Raw genomic sequence first — 18,848 nt, 5'->3', positions numbered from 1 at the left:
AGATTCCGTCTCTCACAGTTGAAGTGTACCTATGATACATACAGTGCCTTGCGAAAGTATTCGGCCCCCTTGAACTTTGCGACCTTTTGCCACATTTCAGGCTTCAAACATAAAGATATAAAACTGTATTTTTTTGTGAAGAATCAACAACAAGTGGGACACAATCATGAAGTGGAACGTCATTTATTGGATATTTCAAACTTTTTTAACAAATCAAAAACTGAAAAATTGGGCGTGCAAAATTATTCAGCCCCTTTACTTTCAGTGCAGCAAACTCTCTCCAGAAGTTCAGTGAGGATCTCTGAATGATCCAATGTTGACCTAAATGACTAATGATGATAAATACAATCCACCTGTGTGTAATCAAGTCTCCGTATAAATGCACCTGCACTGTGATAGTCTCAGAGGTCCGTTAAAAGCGCAGAGAGCATCATGAAGAACAAGGAACACACCAGGCAGGTCTGAGATACTGTTGTGAAGAAGTTTAAAGCCAGATTTGGATACAAAAAGATTTCCCAAGCTTTAAACATCCCAAGGAGCACTGTGCAAGCGATAATATTGAAATGGAAGGAGTATCAGACCACTGCAAATCTACCAAGACCTGGCCGTCCCTCTAAACTTTCAGCTCATACAAGGAGAAGACTGATCAGAGATGCAGCCAAGAGGCCCATGATCACTCTGGATGAACTGCAGAGATCTACAGCTGAGGTGGGAGACTCTGTCCATAGGACAACAATCAATCGTATATTGCACAAATCTGGCCTTTATGGAAGAGTGGCAAGAAGAAAGCCATTTCTTAAAGATATCCATAAAAAGTGTCATTTAAAGTTTGCCACAAGCCACCTGGGAGACACACCAAAAATGTGGAAGAAGGTGCTCTGGTCAGATGAAACCAAAATTGAACTTTTTGGCAACAATGCAAAACGTTATATTTGGCGTAAAAGCAACACAGCTCATCACCCTGAACACACCATCCCCACTGTCAAACATGGTGGTGGCAGCATTATGGTTTGGGCCTGCTTTTCTTCAGCAGGGACAGGGAAGATGGTTAAAATTGATGGGAAGATGGATGGGGCCAAATACAGGACCATTCTGTAAGAAAACCTGATGGAGTCTGCAAAAGACCTGAGACTGGGACGGAGATTTGTCTTCCAACAAGACAATGATCCAAAACATAAAGCAAAATCTACAATGGAATGGTTAAAAAATAAACATATCCAGGTGTTAGAATGGCCAAGTCAAAGTCCAGACCTGAATCCAATCGAGAATCTGTGGAAAGAACTGAAAACTGCTGTTCACAAATGCTCTCCATCCAACCTCACTGAGCTCGAGCTGTTTTGCAAGGAGGAATGGGAAAAAATGTCAGTCTCTCGATGTGCAAAACTGATAGAGACATACCCCAAGCGACTTACAGCTGTAATCGCAGCAAAAGATGGCGCTACAAAGTATTAACTTAAGGGGGCTGAATAATTTTGCACGCCCAATTTTTCAGTTTTTGATTTGTTAAAAAAGTTTGAAATATCCAATAAATGTCGTTCCACTTCATGATTGTGTCCCACTTGTTGTTGATTCTTCACAAAAAAATACAGTTTTATATCTTTATGTTTGAAGCATGAAATGTGGCAAAAGGTTGCAAAGTTCAAGGGGGCCGAATACTTTCGCAAGGCACTGTACCTCTACATGCTTTGTAAGTAGGAAAACCTGCAAAATCGGCAGTGTTTCAAATACTTGTTCTCCCCACTGTATATAAACTGAACAGTACCAGACCCAAAATCGAACCTTGTAGAACGCCATGTGATATGTATTTTCTCTGAGTTATGTTCACCAAGAGTGACAAAAAAACTATTGACTGGTTAAATACGTCCTAAACCAATTTAGAACTGGACCAGAGAGGACAACCCATCTCTACATTCTGTCCAGAAGGACATCATGGTCAACAGTGTCAAATGCAGCACTTAAATCAAAGAGCACAAGGACAGAGAGCTGTATGGCATCTGTATTGGCTCTAAGATCATTTACCACTTTAACTTAGTTGGCAAAAAAATTAATAATTTAGCTGTTTGAACACCAATTTCTACAGAATTTTTCTTAAGAATGGTATGTTGGAGTGCTGAAGAATCTAGATTACTTTTCAGACGGAGTTTCAGCATAGCAGTTTTTATTGCAGTGGGGAAAGTGCCATTGAACAGGGAGGGATTAATAACAATAGCGTGCCGTTCTCCAGATATGCAATTAAAAACTGTTTTGAAGAAGGTGGTGGGGATAGGATCGAGAAGGCAGGTAGAAGGCTTAAATTGTGATAACACTTTTCTGAACATGTCTATGTCAACCAGGGAAAATAAATCCATAGTGCCTTTGCGTAGTAGGCTAGGGCACATAAAGACCTTCTCATCGGGTCTTGCTTGACTGATACCCAGCCTAATGGGTGTCATTTTATCTCTGAAATATGCCGCAAACTCATCACATTTACAGTTGAAGTCGGAAGTTTACATACACCTTAGCCAAATACATTTAAACTCAGTTTTTCACAAATCCTAGTAAAAAGTCCCTGTCTTAGGTCAGTTAGAATCACCACTTTATTTTAAGAATGTGAAATGTCAAAATAATAGTATAGAGAAGGATTTATTTCATATTTTATTTATTTCATCACATTCCCAGTGGGTCAGAAGTTTACATACACTCAATTAGGATCTGGTAGCATTGCCTTTACATTTTTTTACTTGGGTTAAACTTTTCAGGTAGCCTTACACAAGTTTCCCACAATAAGTTGGGTGAATTTTGGCCCATTCCTCCTGACAGAGCTGGTGTAGCTGAGTCAGGTTTGTAGGCCTCCTTGCTCGTACATGCTTTTTCAGTTCTGCCCACAACTTTTCTATAGGATTGAGGTCAGGGCTTTGTGATGGCCACTTCAATACCTTGACTTTGTTGTCCTTAGACCATTTTGGCACAACTTTGGAAGTATGCTTGGGGGTCATTGTCCATTTGGAAAACCCATTTGTGACCAAGCTTTAACTTCCTGACTGATGTCTTGAGATGTTGCTTCAATATATCCACATAATTTTCCTCCCTCATGATGCCATCTATTTTGTGAAGTACACCAGTCCCTCCTTCAGCAAAGCACCCCCACAACATGATGCTGCCACCTCCGTGCTTCACGGTTGGGATGGTGTTCTTTGACCCCCTTTTTCCTCCGAACATAACGATGGTCAAACTGACTTTCGTTTAAGTTATATGTGCTTCCATCGCATTTTGAACTATAGTTTTGTCACACAAACTGTTGTGTTAAATAGCAAATGTGCCTACTCTGGTCTTGGTGCGTGTACAGCTCACAGATTGTGCCTGAATGCTGTTCGGGTAGGCTGGACATAATATAATAATTTTATTTGAATTTGTCAAACGGCAGTCAAGCATCGATCATCATGTTACCAGAATCAGATCCTTGATATTTATTGGAAAGGCGCATCAAGATCAGCGTGCACTTTCACCTCCTTGTGAAGTTCATCAAAGTTATTTCATCTGTTGCCTACTGTGGAGTCTTAGTGGAAGGACCACACGCCATTTCACAGTGTGGCTCCAAGTTTATTTTGACCTGATGGTTTTTATATCAATATTTGGTCTTTCCCCTGCCATTTCAAATAAAATAAAATTGTATTTGTCACATGCGCCGAATACAACAGGTGTATACTTTACCAAGAAATGCTTACAAGCCCTTAACCAACAATGCAGTTCAAGAGAGTTAAGAAAATATTGACTAAATAAACTAAAGTTAAAACAATCTTACAAATCAAAAAAAATAAAAATAATCAGGAAAATTGCATAGCAATAACAAGGCTACATACAGGGGATACTGAGTCAATGTGAAGGAGTACAGGTTAGTTGAGGTCATTTGTAAAGTGACTATGCATTAGAGGTTGACCGATTATGATTGAAACATGTCCAATTTGGTTTAAATAATGCAAAAATAAAGTGTTGGAGAAGACAGTAAAAGTGCAATATATAACATGTAAAAAAGCTAAAGTTTAAGTTCCTTGCTTAGAACATATGAAAGCTGGTGGTTCCTTTTAACATGAGTCTTCAATATTCCCAGGTAAGACGTTTTATGTTGTAGTTATTATAGGACTATTTCTCTCTATACCATTGGTATTTCATATGCCTTTGACTATTCGATGTTCTAATAGGTACTTTAGTATTGCCAGCCTAATCTCGGGAGTTGATAGGCTTGAAGTCATAAACAGCACAATGCTTGAAGCACAGCGAAGAGCTGCTGGCAAACGCAGGAAAGTGCTGTTTGAATGAATGCTTACAAGCCTGCTGCTGCCTACCACCGCTCAGTCAGACTGCTCTATCAAATCGTAGACTTAATTATAACATAATAACACACAGAAATACGAGCCGTAGGTCATTAATATGGTCAAATCCGGAAACTATCATTTAGAAAACAAAACGTTTATTATTTCAGTGAAATACGGAACTGTTCCGTATTTTATCTAACGGGTGGCATCCCTAAGTCTAAATATTGCTGTTACATTACACAACCTTCAATGTCATAATTATGTACAATTCTGGCACATTAATTACGGTCTTTGTTAGGAAGAAATGGTCTTCACACAGTTTGCAACGAGCCAGGCGGCCCAAACTGCTGCATATACTCTGACTCTGCTTGCACAGAACGCAAGAGAAGTGACACAATTTCCCTAGTTAAAAGAAGTTCATGTTAGCAGGCAATATTAACTAAATATATACTTGTGTATTGATTTTAAGAAAGGCATTGATGTTTATGGTTAGGTACACATTCGTGCAATGACTGTGATTTTTTCCCGAATGCGCTTATTAAATCACCCGTTTGGCGAAGTAGGCTGTGATTCAATGATAAATTAACTGGCACCACATCGATTATATGCAACAAATTAGATAAACTAGTAATATCATCAACCATAAAATAAGAATTTGTTCTTAACTGACTTGCCTAGTTAAATAAAGGTAAAAAAACAAACAAACGTGTAGTTAATATTGATTGTTTTTATAAGATAAGTTTAATGCCAGCTAGCACCTTACCTTTGCTCATTGCTGCACTCGCATGACAGGTAGTCAGCCAACCACGCAGTCTCCTCGTGGAGTGCAATGTAATCGGCCATAATTGGTGACCAAAAATGCAGATTACCGATTGTTATGAAAACTTGAAATTGGCCCTGATTAAATCGGCCATTACGATTAATTGGTCGACCTCTACTATGCATACATAATGAACAGCGAGTAGCAGCAGTGTAAATAGACGGGTGGCCATTTGATTAATTGGTCAGCAGGATGCTCTCGATGGTGCAGCTGTATAACTTTAAGGATCTGGGAACCCATGACAAATCTTTCACTCTCCTGAGGAGGGAATTATGTTTTTGTGCCCTTTTCACAACTGTTTTGGTGTGTTTGGACCATGATAGTTTGTTGGTGATGTGGACACCAAGGAACTTGAAACTCTCGACCCGCTCCACTTCAGCCCCTTCAATGTTAATGGGGGCCTGATCGGCCCTCCTTTTCCTATAGTCCACGATCAGCTCCTTTGTCTTGCTCACATTGAGGGAGAGGTTGTTGTCCTGGTACCACACTGCCAGGTCTCTGACCTCCTCCCTATAAGCTGTCTCATTATTGTCGGTGATCAGGCCTACCACGGTTGTGTCGTCAGAAAACTTAATGATGGTGTTGTAATTGTGGGTGAACAGGGAGTACAGGAGGGGACTAAGCATGCACCCCTGAGGGGCCCCAGTGTTGAGGATCAGCGTGGCCAATGTGTTGTTGCTTACCCTTACCACCTGGGGGTGGCCAGTTAGGAAGTCCAGGATCCAGTTGCAGAGGGAGGTGTTTAGTCCCATGGTCCTTAACTCAGTGATGAGCTTTGTGGGTACTATGGTGTTGAATACTGAGCTGTAGTCAATGAACAGCATTCTCACAAAGGTGTTTCTTTTGTCCAGGTGGGAAAGGGCAGTGTGGAGTGCGATTAAGATTGCGTCAGCTGTGGATCTGTTGAATGCAAATTGGAGTGGGTTTCGTGTTTCCGGCAGGATGGTGTTGATGTGAGCCATGACCGGCCTTTCAAAGCAGTTCATGGCTACCGATGTGAGTGCTACGGGGCGGTAATCATTTAGGCAGGTTACCTTCGCTTTCTAGGGGCATAGGGACTATGGTGGTGTGTTTGAAACATGTAGGTATTACAGACTCAGTCAGGGAGAGGTTGAAAATGTCAGTGAAGACACTTGCCAGTTGGTCCACGCATGCTTTGTGAATGTTGATCTGTTTAAAGTGTGATGGTTCGTCTGAGGGCTTAGCGGGATTTCTTATACGCGTTGGGATTAGTGTCCCGCTCCTTGAAAGCGCCAGCTCCATCCTTTCGCTCGGTGAGGATGTAATTTCTCGCATTATACATTTTACAGACACAAAAAGATCCCAACATATCAAACGAACAAATGATCTGTCGGCTTCCTGTTTCCGTCACAACTGTCATGAAAAGAAATCATTTGGTATGACTTTACTCGCATAAAACTGTGGATGGAAACATGGTTAGTGAGAAGATGAATGGAAATAAGCAATACACTCCATGTCGGTGGTCACCAACTGGTCAGATCACCATGTCTGCTGTTTTAATGAAATGCGTGTTTTCCTTACTTCAACTCACACTACAACCAGCACTGCAGCTGCAATGAATGAGTATAGCAAAGTGTTCCGATTAGCTTGCATTGTTATTATTAGCAGCTTGTCTTTCTTTAAATCTAGGAATATTTCATTTTCACTGATCATAGGAGTAACAACATGGATGTGTGCATGAGGCAGAAATAATGCAGTGCGACTTGAGTTTGGCCATCAGCTGAAAGACTGTGTCCCCTTTCTCAGTTGAGAGGAGGGACAGTGAGAGGCAGCCTCACTGCTGCTCCTTAGCTCCCCTCAGACTGAACATCAGATGCAGACCATCAGTCCAAAAAATATAAAACAATATATAAAATACCAGTCAAAAGTTTGAACAATGAACTATGAAATAACACATATGGAATTAGGTATTAACCGAAAAGGTGTTAAACAAATCAAAATATATATGTTATATTTTATATTCTTCAAAGTAGCCACCGTTTGCCATGATGACAGCTTTGCACACTCTTGGCATTCTCTCAACCAGCTTCATGAGGAATGCTTTTCCAATAGTCTTGAAGGAGTTCCCACATATGCTGAGCACTTGTTGGTTGTTTTTTCTTCAGTCTGCGGTCCAACTCATCCCAAACCATCTCAATTGGGTTGATGTTGGGTGATTGTGGAGGCCAGGTCATCTGAAGCAACACTCCATCACTCTCCTTGGTCAAACAGTGCTTAAACAGCCTGGAGGTGTGTTTTGGGGTCATTGTCCTGTTGAAAAACAAATGATAGTCCCACTAAGTGCAAACTAGATGGGATGGCGTATCGCTACAGAAGGCTGTGGTAGCCATACTGGTTAAGTGTGCCTTGAATTCTAAATACATCAGTGTGACCAGCAAAGTACCCCCACACCTTCACACCTCCTCCATGCTTCACGGTGGGAACCAGACATGCAGAGATAATCTGTTCACCTACTTTGCTTCTCACAAAGACAAGGCAGTTGGAACCAAAAATCTCAAATTTGGACTCATCAGACCAAAAGACAGATTTCCACCGGGTCTAATGTCCATTGCTCATGTTTCTTGGCACAAGCAAGTCTCTTGTTCTTATTGCAGTCCTTTAGTAGTGGTACAGACCATGAAGGCCTGATTCACGCAGTCCCCTCTGAACAGTTGAAGTTCAGATGTGTCTGTTGCTTGAATTCTGTGAAGCATTTATTTGAGCTGCAATCTGTTGCAGTTAACTCTAAGGAACTTATCCTCTGCAGCAGAGGTAACTCTGGGTCTTCCTTTCCTGTGGCGGTCCTCATGAGAGCCAGTTTCATCATAGCGTTTGATGGTTTTTGTAACTGCACTTGAACAAACTTTCAAAGTTTTTGAAATGTTCCACATTGACTGACCTTCATGTCTTAATGATGGACTGTTGTTTCTCTTTGCTTATTTGAGCTGTTCTTGCTATTATATGGACTTAGTCTATTACCAAATAGGGCTATCTTCTGTATACCACCCTACCATGTCACAACACAACTGATTGGCTCAAACCTCATTAAAAAGGAAAGAAATTCCACAAATGAACATGGCACTGTTAATTGAAATGCATCGCAGGTGACTACCTCATGAAGCTGGTTGAGAGAATGCCAAGTGTGTGCAAAGCTGTCATCAAGGAAAAGGGTGGCTACTTTGAAAAATCTAAAGTCTCAAATATATTTTGATTGGAGCAGGATCTCTGTACTTTTCTCCATTCATCTTTTTTTTTAGATCCTATTTAGTCTCCCAGTCCCACCCGCTGAACAAAATCCCCACAGCATGATGCTGCCACCACCATGCTTCACCGTAGGGATGGTGCCACATTTCCTCCCGACATGACACTTGGTATTCAGGCCAAAGAGTTCAATCTTGGTTTCATCAGACCAAAGAACCTTGTTTCTCATTATCCGAGAGTCCTTCAGGTGCCTTTTGGCAAACTCCAAGCTGTCTGTCACATGCCTTTTACTGAGGAGTGGCTTCCGTCTGGCCACTCTACCATAAAGGTCTGATTGGTGGAGTGCTACAGAGATGGTTGTCCTTCTGGAAGGGTCTGAATACTTATGTAAATAAGATCTGCTTTTTATACATTTGCAAACATGTCTGAAAGCCTGTTTTTGATTTGTCATTGCAGGGTATTGTGAGTAGATTGACGAGGAAAAACGTGTAATTTAATCAATTTTAGAATAAGGCTTTGACGTAACAAAATGTGGAAAAAGTGAAGGGGTCTGAATACTTTCCCGAATGCGCTGTATATTATGCTCGTCAGCCCCACAAGTAATACTTTTATTTTTATTTATTTTTTATTTTACTAGACAAGTCAGTTAAGAACAAATTCTTATTTTCAATGACGGCCTAGGAACAGTGGGTTAACTGCCTGTTCAGGGGCAGAACGACAGATTTGTACCTTGTCAGCTTGGGGGTTTGAACTTGCAACCTTCCGGTTACTAGTCCAACGATCTAACCACTAGGCTACCCTGCCGCCCCGGCACAACAAATTATATACTACCAGTGTGATCATATTCCTATTTTTTTTTTTAAATATAATTTTAAAATAGTTTGAGTAGAACAACACTGACAGGGCAATTGAAGCATAGTCAACTGGCAGTGATAATGTACTGGGCCTATAGCCTATTGCACAAACCTCATTGATACAGAACTGTTTTTAATTGCATAGTTAAAATCTGAGCAGTAGATCTCAGCTTGCATTTAGACTCAGAAAGTGATCTCTACTCAAAGTGCTAGAAACCAATACAGCAGTGTTTCCCAAACTTGGTCCACGTTTTGGTTTTTGCCCTAGAAACTACAAAGCTGAACCAAAATAGGGCCTACACCAAAACGTGCACCCCTTGGGGTCCCGAAGATAAGGTTTGGGAAACTCTGCATAGAGACACACTATGTCTTCAAGGTTTTTCAAATCCCCACATGAAACAATAAAAAGTTAACAGTAAGCAAGTCCACATGTTTATCTCAAATGGATTACTAAAATTGTCTGGGCTTTGGTTAATATTGAATCACAATGAGATTGTGTAATAATAAGGCACAGGGTAAGCGAAGAAAATAATATTTTCACTGCCTTGAATCCTCATTTAACATCATATATTTAGAAAATGACTACACATTTTGTCCCCCAAAAAATTATCAAATCAGATTGATTTATATAGCCCTTCTTACATCAGCTGATATATCAATGTGCTGTACGAGTTTATTATTTGACTAAGTAATGATTTAAGTGCTGTAAAACAAACAAAAAACATTTGAAACTACATGTTATATTTAGGACAATCAGATTCAAATATCCAAAAGGGGAGAAAGTGCCTCTACGTTAGGATCACAACTTGTAGGGTTACAGTTACCTTTTAGATCCTGCATTCAGAATGGCAAACATGATCCAGTTGTCAAACCACTGTCCTGATGCACATTATTGATTCTGGTGTGGTCCATGGTGTACTCTGTGAGCAAAAAGTTTAAAGGGCAGTGTATCTAGGCTGCACAGACAGTAAGAACTAGGTGTTGGGTGATTTTCCTTGCTAGGGCATAATGAGCGGTCAGAGTTCTCAATGAATGGTCAGAGTTGAGGGGCAGGTGTTCAGCATGAACGGTCAGTATTGGGTGGCAGGTGGATGCCCAGACTCTGCAGCAGGTTAGAGGCTGGCCCGGCCAGCCCGGGAGCTCAGAGAATCCAGGAGGTTAGTGACCATGTTAAGGTCCATGTCCAGGGGCTGGATCTCCTCATCCTCACCCAGCAGACCCTCCCCACTGGGGGAACAAGGGCAGCCACTGGCTGCTGGGCCTGCTTTATTGGTGCCCTGCTGGAATCATAGAATACAATCGTTATTTGACATATTTATATGCAATTAATGCAACTTAGATATCCCTAATCCTTCCTCTTTCCAAAGAACTCTTTACAGAATTTGCACACTGCAACAAGAAGTGGTAAATATCGATCACATATCTTACCTGCTGGTTGAAGCTCTGTCCCATGCTGGTGCCCATAAGCTCATGGTCCATCTCATCCATGTACTTCCTAAGACCTTCCGAAGCCTCTGCCCCTTCATCCCCTCGCAGTCCGGTAGGACCATCCACGGCCTCATCGACATCATCTAGGTCATCTGAATCCAACTCCTCATCCTTAGCCCCTGACATGTCTACATAGCACATAGTTAAAAAGTACACTGACCACCTGTGACATACGGCCTTCATATAGAACTTACTACTAGCAACTACATACCCAGTAGTCTGTCCAGTGCAATGGCCATAGAGTCTGGATCAAACCCGAAAGGCTCATTTGAATGGGACCTGTAACATAAACAAAGGCAAATTACATTGACACCCGTTACAGTCAGCAGCTAGCATACGTTAGCATTCTACACAGTATTATCTCATAGCAGTTAGCATACCACAGGGCTAAGTAGAACAGTGTGGACAGACAGTCCGTCAGTCTCACCAGGGTAGATGGGCCCCCTCATGTGAAGACATGGCGTTGATGAAGTTCTTTATGCCTTGGGTCACAGCCACCAGGCTGTAGCTGCCCCCCTCCTCCTCACCCCTTCCCCCCCTGCGTCTGTTTGGTGTGGATGGGCTTAAGCCACCCACCCCCACTCCTCCCCCTATGCTCCAACAGATGCTCCAGCTCCTGGGCTGAAATATCCAGCCAACTCTCACCTGGAGATGGGGGGCATTAGAAAAATCAGTGTTTCAACCAACTCATTCTAGCTCAGCATTTTGGAAACCTCTTATTTAACCAGTTTACGATATGAGTATGTTTAGTAAAGGCTGAACCCTTCCTCTAAAAATCAGCAGGCCTTATGCCCGTGTGGTTTTATCTGACACGAAAGCCAGCAGTCTACTTTGTGATGTAAACATATCAGCGCGGTAAGTCAAATCAAATTTATTTATATAGCCCTTCGTACATCAGCTGATATCTCAAAGTGCTGTACAGAAACCCAGCCTAAAACCCCAAACAGCAAGCAATGCAGGTGTAGAAGCACGGTAAGTGCCATATAATAACAGGGATTTTACTCATTACACCTGAGCTGATACTAGACTGAGTGACTGCTGTACTGTAGTAATAGGAGGTGTTTATCCACTGTCCTCTGGGGGAAGATGGGCCTCGCGTTTCCTCAGTTCTTCCACGTTGCAGGGATCCCAGCTCTGTAGCAGCTGAAGGACCTCCTCACCTGGGGCCCTGCCACCAGAGTTAAACACACACACACACAGGAGAGTGTATTCACACACATATATGCAGGCACACATGTAGACAAACAGACACCAGTGTTCCTGGTGTTCCTGCAGAGCCCTGCAGCTACCCCTGACACAGACAACAACCACAATAACACATCATCACCAAAAGGGATAACATTATGAATCACTGACAATTGCAATGCTAACAGCCCGATACCGCTATGCTCATTGAAACGTAAAATAGAGGGCTGTTATGAGTAATCTAGGAAATATTACTGTTCAGGAGAATATAAAAACACCTTACTGGTTAGCTAGCATCAGAGATTAGCGGTCTCACACACTGAACAATGATTTACTTTTGTTTGCAAGATTGCATAATCTTTTGTTTCTGTTTCTAACCAGTAATAGAACAATTATACTCCAACATGTGTAATCAGTTCTCTGGGTTAACAATCAATAGAAGCAAATGCCATGCTGTCAAGATTGAAGCTGTCTAATAACCATTAGGCTACAGATAGTGCTCCTGACGTACATTGGTACAAATCCTATGAGCTACAGTGTCTGCTCAATTTTATATCATATACAGTACCAGCCAAAAGTTGACACACATACTCATTCAAGAGTTCTTTATTTTTTTAAATTTTCTACATTGTAGAATAATAGTGAAGACATTAAAAACGATGAAATAACACATATGGAATCACGTATTAGCCAAAAAAAGTGTTAAACAAATAAAATATATTTTATATTCTTCAAAGTAGCCACCTTGATGACAGCTTTGCACACTCTTGGCATTCTCTCAACCAGCTTCATGAGGAATGCTTTTCCAACAGTCTTGAAGGAGTTCCCACATAGTGCTCCCGATTGGCGCAGTGGTCTAAGACACTGCGTTGCAGTGCAAGAGGCGTCACTGCAGTACCTGGTTGGAATCCAGGCCGCATCACATCCGGTCGTGATTAGTAGTCCCATAGGGCAGCGCACAATTGGCCCAGCATCCTCCGGGTTAGGCCAGGTTTAGGCCGTCATTGTAAATAAGAATTTGATCTTAACTGACTTGCCTAGTTAAATGCAAAAAAAAATGCTTAGCACTTGTTGGCTGCTTTTCCTTCACTCTGCGGTCCAACTCCTCCCAAATCATCTCAATTTGATTGGGGTTGGGTGATTGTGGAGGCCAGGTCATCTGCTGCAGCACTCCATCACTCTCCTTCTTGGTCAAATAGCCCTTACACAGCCTGGAGGTGTGTTGGTTCATAGAGCTGTTGAAAAACAAATGATAAGCACTAAGCGTAAACCAGATGGGATGGCATGTCGCTGCAGAACGCTGTGGTAGTCAAGCTGGTTAAGGGTGCCTTGAATTCAAAACAAATCACAGACAGTGTCACCAGCAAAGCACCCCCACACCATCACACCTCCTCCATGCTTCACGGTGGGAACCATACATGCGGAGATCATCAGTTCACCCACACCGTGGGAACCATACATGCGGAGATCATCAGTTCATCCACACCGTGTCATGGCGGCTGGAACCAAAAATCTCCAATTTGGACTCCAGACCAAAGGACAGATTTCCACTGGTCTAATGTCCATTGCTCGTGTTTCTTGGACCAAGCAAGTCTCTTCTTCTTATTGGTGTCATTTAGTAGTGGTTTCTTTGCAGCAATTCGACCATGAAGGCCTGATTCATGCACTCTCCTCTGAACAGTTGATGTTGAAATGTGTCTGTTACTTGAACTCTGTAAAGCATTTATTTGGGCTGCAATCTGAGGTGCAGTTAACTCTAATAAATGTATCCTCTGCAGCAGAGGTAACTCTGGGTATTTATTTCCTGTGACGGTCCTCATGAGAGCCAGTTTCATCAAAGCGCTTGATGGTTTTTGCAACAGCACTTGAAGATACTTTCAAAGTTCTTGACATTTTCCAGATTGACAGACCTTCATGTCTTAAAGTAATGATGGACTGTTGTTTCTCTTTGCTTATTAGAGCTGTTCCTGCAAAGTCAAATCCCTGACCTCAATCCTATAGAAAATGTACAAACCGGACTCAGTTACATGAGCTCTGTCAGGAGGAATGGGCCAAAATTCACCCAACTTCTTGTGGGAAGCTTGTGAAGGCTACCTGAAACGTTTGACCCAAGTTAAACAATTTAAAGGCAATGCTACCAGATACTAATTGAGTGTATGTAAACTTCTGACCCACTGGGAATGTGATGAAAGAAATAAAAGCTTAAATAAATAAATCATTCTCTACTATTATTCTGACATTTCACATTCTTAAAATAAAGTGGTGATCCTAACTGACCTAAGATGACCTGACCTAAATGCCAGGAATTGTGAAAAACTGAGTTTAAATGTTTTTGTCTAAGGTGTATGTAAACTTCCAACTTCAACTATGTGTGTGTGAACATACCAAATATTATTTTATTTTTTCACACTATGAGATTGGAACAATACTATGACAATTATGATAATGACCTTTTAGTGTAAAAGCTGCTTGAACAGACAGCCTTAAATTTCAGCATGTTTTGGTGGGATGGAGTTTTGGCAGTTAATTAGTTAATAGACCAATAAGAAAGAGTTCCAAACCTCTCTGCCAATAACAGCTCATTTTCAGTTTTCCCCTCCCCACTCAATTATTTTTTGCAGGAGAAACTGCTCTTGCTAAGAAGTTACCTGTTTATTTTTTACCATTTTGATTGAAAACAGTAAGGTACTTAATTAATTGTTATCAGGAAATTATTTGACGGCTGCATTGGGCCATTAACATATGGGAACGATAGCCATTTTTACATCTGTTACTGCTATCTGGGTCCTTAAGAGGTCTCTACCCTAAACTTAACCCCTACCCTTACCTAACCTAGCCTTACCTAACCTTAATCTTTTTACATTGTAACGTCTGAGTTGGGACGTCCCAAGAATTCAGGATAGCAAGGACTTTTTTATATCCGAAATTTTAGAGGGGGAAATTATTTTCAAAACATAAAATGGCTAGCCTATTTTCATTCACTATACAAATAACAACCCAACAACTTCTCCAACTCTGTTAAGACCAAGGATTTGGAGAGATACACTTCCCCGCCTCCACAAAGCGCACGTAAAAGCGCAGGTAGCCTACTTGGAATGATATGCCAACACTTGAATAGTTCACTTCCTGTAAATACACTGTAGCAGTCAGAACAACTAAACATCTTCACCCAGCTCTCCTACATGAAAAATATTGGTCTTGTGGAGTCAGTGGATTCGTCCATTATTATAGAGAGGCTTTCTATTTTGGTTGACCAGACTACAACTCCGTTTTTTACTTGTGTTAATGAAAATCGCACATTTTGGGATATTGGCCCTTGCATATCCTCAACATTTACATGTATTTCTATAGCGAATGAAAATGGCTACTTTGTTCAACAATAGGCTCCATTTTCATAGATAAAATGCGGATTATTCCTATATAATGTTGATAACAAACAATAAGTTAAATATTTATGTTGATTGTGTAATAATTTGGTGCATTAGTCTAAAGTGTAGACTGCTGATGACAATTTTCAGCAAACAATTGACTTGAAGTCAATCCACATGGTTGGGAATTTATTTTGGACTAATTGGATAATTACATTAGATTGTCAAGGTGTGCACACGTGACAATTAATTCACATGTGGTGTGAGAAGGCGCTATATCGGCCTCTTGAGGTCAGATGATCGAAATGCGGGCTAGAAAGAAACCAGCCAAAGGCCTGGCCCTAATCATAAGACTCAAATCTACCCTCAAACAGAAACATTACAATCACTTCAACACTTCATAGTGTTGTATCTGCTGCGTCACTCACCCCTCCAGTCTTTTCCTTAGAGCAGTGCGGATCTTGGGGCAGGCCAGACAGGACTGTGTGTGGGACGAGAGCAGGACCAGAGTATGGTTCACGCTGGGCACTGCGTTCATGGGCAGGCCAACTCCACTAGAGCGGGAGGTCAGGGCAGGATGTACAGCTCACCCCTGTAGAGGAACACCTAGCAGACCAGAACCAGGGGGAGAGACACAGATGGACAGACTGATATAGGCCTACAGAGGCAACAAACGAAGGGATAGTCAGCTATGTGAAGAGATGTATAGACAGTGATAAACAATTTGTAGTCATCACACATAGCCTAATAATGGAGCCTGATGTTACTCCTTACAGTTCAAGGACCTTACATGTTCTGTTTAGGCTCTGGCAGCCCAAACATTCCATGTAAACGTGAATCGATTGTCAATTGCAGTACGGTTCTAGAAACATAAAGCCATCTACTATCATATCACATAAAAATTAATTCACAAATGTAAAATATACACTGTCGTACACTGTTTTAAACACAGTTGCAACCGACAGTATTTTTCAGTGAAAACACGTTTATGTTGTCCGTCTTCCATTTACGCACAGGTGTTCAGAGACGCAGATAGCTAATTAGCACAGGTAGTCGACTGTCTTCCATCTGTTTTACGTAAACAACTGCTGTAATATGGCCATGTGGGAACCCTAACCCTATAAAGGTGTACAAAACAAATTTTCATTTTGTTTCCAAAACATCAACAACAAACTAACATGGTCCAAGCACACCAAGACAGTCGTGAAGAGGGCACGACAAAACCTATTCCCCCTCAGGAGTTTTGGCATGGCTCAGATCTTCAAAATAATTTACAGCTGTACCATCGAGAGCATCCTGATGGGTTGCATCACTGCCTGATATGGCAACTGTTCCGCCTCCGAATGCAAGGCACTACAGAGGGTAGTGCGTACGGCCCAATACATCAATACTGACTGTGCTGCTGCTCCAGTTTCAACTGTTCTGCCTTATTATTATTCGACCATGCTGGTCATTTATGAACATTTGAACATCTTGGCCATGTTCTGTTATAATCTCCACCCGGCACAGCCAGAAGAGGACTGGCCACCCCACATAGCCTGGTTCCTCTCTAGGTTTCTTCCTAGGTTTTGGCCTTTCTAGGGAGTTTTTCCTAGCCACCGTGCTTCTACACCTGCATTGCTTGCTGTTTGGGGTTTTAGGCTGGGTTTCTGTACAGCACTTTGAGATATCAGCTGATGTACGGAGGGCTATATAAATACATTTGATTTGATTTGATCAATCGTGTCAAGCCTCCTGCCATCCAGGACCTCTATACCAGGTGGTGTCAGAGGAAGGCCCTAAAAATCATCAAAGACTCCAGCTACCCTAGTCATAGACTGTTCTCTCTGCTACCGCACGGTAAGCAGTACTGGAGAACCAAGTCTAGGTCAAAGAGGCTTCTAAACAGCTTCTACACCCAAGCCATAAGACTCCTGCTACTACTCTCTGTTATCATCGATGCATAGCCACCCTACCTGCATGTACATAAATATCTCAATTACCTCAACACTGGTGTCCCCGTACATTGACTCTGTACCGGTACCGCCTGTATATAGCCTCCACATTGACTCTGTACTGGTACTGCCTGTATATAGCCCAGCTATTGTTATTTACCGCTGCTCTTTAATTATTTGTTTTTTATCTCTTACTTTTTAAGGTATTTTCTTAAAACTGCATCGTTGGTTAAGGACTTGTAAGTTAGCATTTCACTGTAAAAACTACATCTGTTGTAATTGGTGCATGTGACAAATAAAATAAAATTTGATGTGAAAATAGTACCGCATATGTGTTAACTTTTAGTGCAAGTGTCAGGGCTCTTAACACAACTTCCTGGACAGAAAATATTATCGTAAATAGGCGCTAAATGTGCTACATCAAACGTAGACAACTTACTCGGTTTCCACTGCTCTCTGGGTTCAACCACTTGGGAAGATAGTCTGCTGCTTCAATCAGAAGGAACTCCCCATCATTGTACTCTAACCTGCAAGTTAAAATAAATATCACTGGGAAGTTGAAACTAACTGGAAGTAATACAGAGCTTTGCAGACTGTGTGCTCCACTCTACCTGGCACCAAGTTCTGGGAAGGCTTGTGTGATCTGAAGCAGGAGGTATAAGATGAACCACTCATCCTCCACACTGTCCCCAAACACAGCGCTGCCTCCAAAGTGTGCAGGAACTCCCCTTGCAGGTACAATCAAGACATGATCACCATTCATTCAGTCAAAGCATCAAAATGATTTGTATAACAAATCCTTCAATCCTCAAAAAACATTTGTATCCAGGTCAGAACCAGTACTGTGCCTTTCTCAGTGTGGTACTTGAGGTTGAATGGCTGCTGTTGCCAGATATACTGCACAAGGAGAGGGGCAACCTTGGCCACAGTCTCAGACGTAGATCATCAGACTGTGTGTCTAAGAGGTTAGGCTGAACCAAGAAGAGATAGTACTGGACCATGCCATCTAGCAAGGCTGTTCTCCTAAGTGGGTCCATAGTGGGGGTGGCTTGATGAACCTATGATATGAGCAATAACAAGATAAGTTATGTTCTTTGCTTTGTTATCAGCAGAGACTGTTGTAGGTCAGATCATACGACATCTCTATAATGACATTTGAATCATAACTGAATTATAGGGTACAAGCTCAGCCTCCAAACTGTTCAGACAGGCAGCTTGTCTTATCGATAAACATATTGTGTAACTATATGTAACTGCCATTGATCACATGATATCTTGATCTATAAGTCTTCAATGATAGGCCTACTCTTTTACACTGAACATTACATGATATTTGCAAACGAAGTCATGTCAATAAAATGAAGCTAGCATCCTAACTAGTCAGTGTCTTCACTAGCTAATCGCATGATCAATTAACGTTAACTTAAGTCACAGTTCTGAGAGAGGTCTTACCTCGCCTTGTTTATTATGTATATGTTTTAACGTTAATCTTCAAGAAGGACTCCCATAAAAATAAAATTAGTTGTCAAGTTCTGTCATTCTCATGCCGTTAGAGGAACTATTTTTTCCCCTACCATTAATAGATCTCGGTTATAATACTACCGTTTTTGTCATTGGTTCCTATACGACACGCATTTATCCCAGAAATAATAATATACTTCGATTCAATTTTGCTTCAAAATTACGATACACAAAAAATATAATGA

At 41.4% G+C, this 18,848-nt stretch overlaps 1 protein-coding gene across 5 annotated transcripts; it reads right to left on the bottom strand.

Annotated features, from left to right (window-relative positions):
• Positions 1-9,576: 9,576 nt before the first annotated feature.
• On the bottom strand, positions 9,577-18,788 carry LOC109889985 (protein ecdysoneless homolog). Of its 5 annotated transcripts, none has more exons than XM_031823625.1 (9): positions 18,595-18,788; positions 17,754-18,200; positions 17,582-17,669; positions 15,637-15,814; positions 11,700-11,823; positions 11,083-11,300; positions 10,867-10,934; positions 10,596-10,783; positions 9,577-10,444 (listed from the first exon to the last, which is right to left on the bottom strand). In XM_031823625.1, exons 6-9 carry the CDS (start codon positions 11,112-11,114, stop codon positions 10,280-10,282), a joined length of 453 nt encoding a protein of 150 aa, XP_031679485.1. In that variant the 5' UTR covers positions 11,115-11,300; positions 11,700-11,823; positions 15,637-15,814; positions 17,582-17,669; positions 17,754-18,200; positions 18,595-18,788; the 3' UTR covers positions 9,577-10,279. The 5 variants fall into 5 exon arrangements, with proteins under 5 accessions (XP_031679485.1, XP_020337489.1, XP_020337491.1 ...); XM_020481900.2 differs by having other exon boundaries at positions 9,577-10,447; positions 18,595-18,752; XM_020481902.2 differs by having other exon boundaries at positions 11,083-11,823.
• Positions 18,789-18,848: the final 60 nt, after the last annotated feature.

Source organism: Oncorhynchus kisutch, linkage group LG4 (genome assembly GCF_002021735.2).
Source record: "Oncorhynchus kisutch isolate 150728-3 linkage group LG4, Okis_V2, whole genome shotgun sequence".
Lineage (NCBI taxonomy): Eukaryota > Metazoa > Chordata > Actinopteri > Salmoniformes > Salmonidae > Oncorhynchus > Oncorhynchus kisutch.
This window is presented reverse-complemented; position numbering and strand designations above follow the sequence as displayed.

Coding starts and splice junctions, on each gene's coding strand:
- LOC109889985 (XM_020481899.2), bottom strand. CDS start 11,114: ATGTCTTCACATGAGGGGGCCCATCTACCCTG. Junction 10,935..11,082: donor GAGGGGGCCCATCTACCCTG/GTGAGACTGACG, acceptor TTTATGTTACAG/GTCCCATTCAAATGAGCCTT. Junction 10,784..10,866: donor TGCACTGGACAGACTACTGG/GTATGTAGTTGC, acceptor TGTGCTATGTAG/ACATGTCAGGGGCTAAGGAT.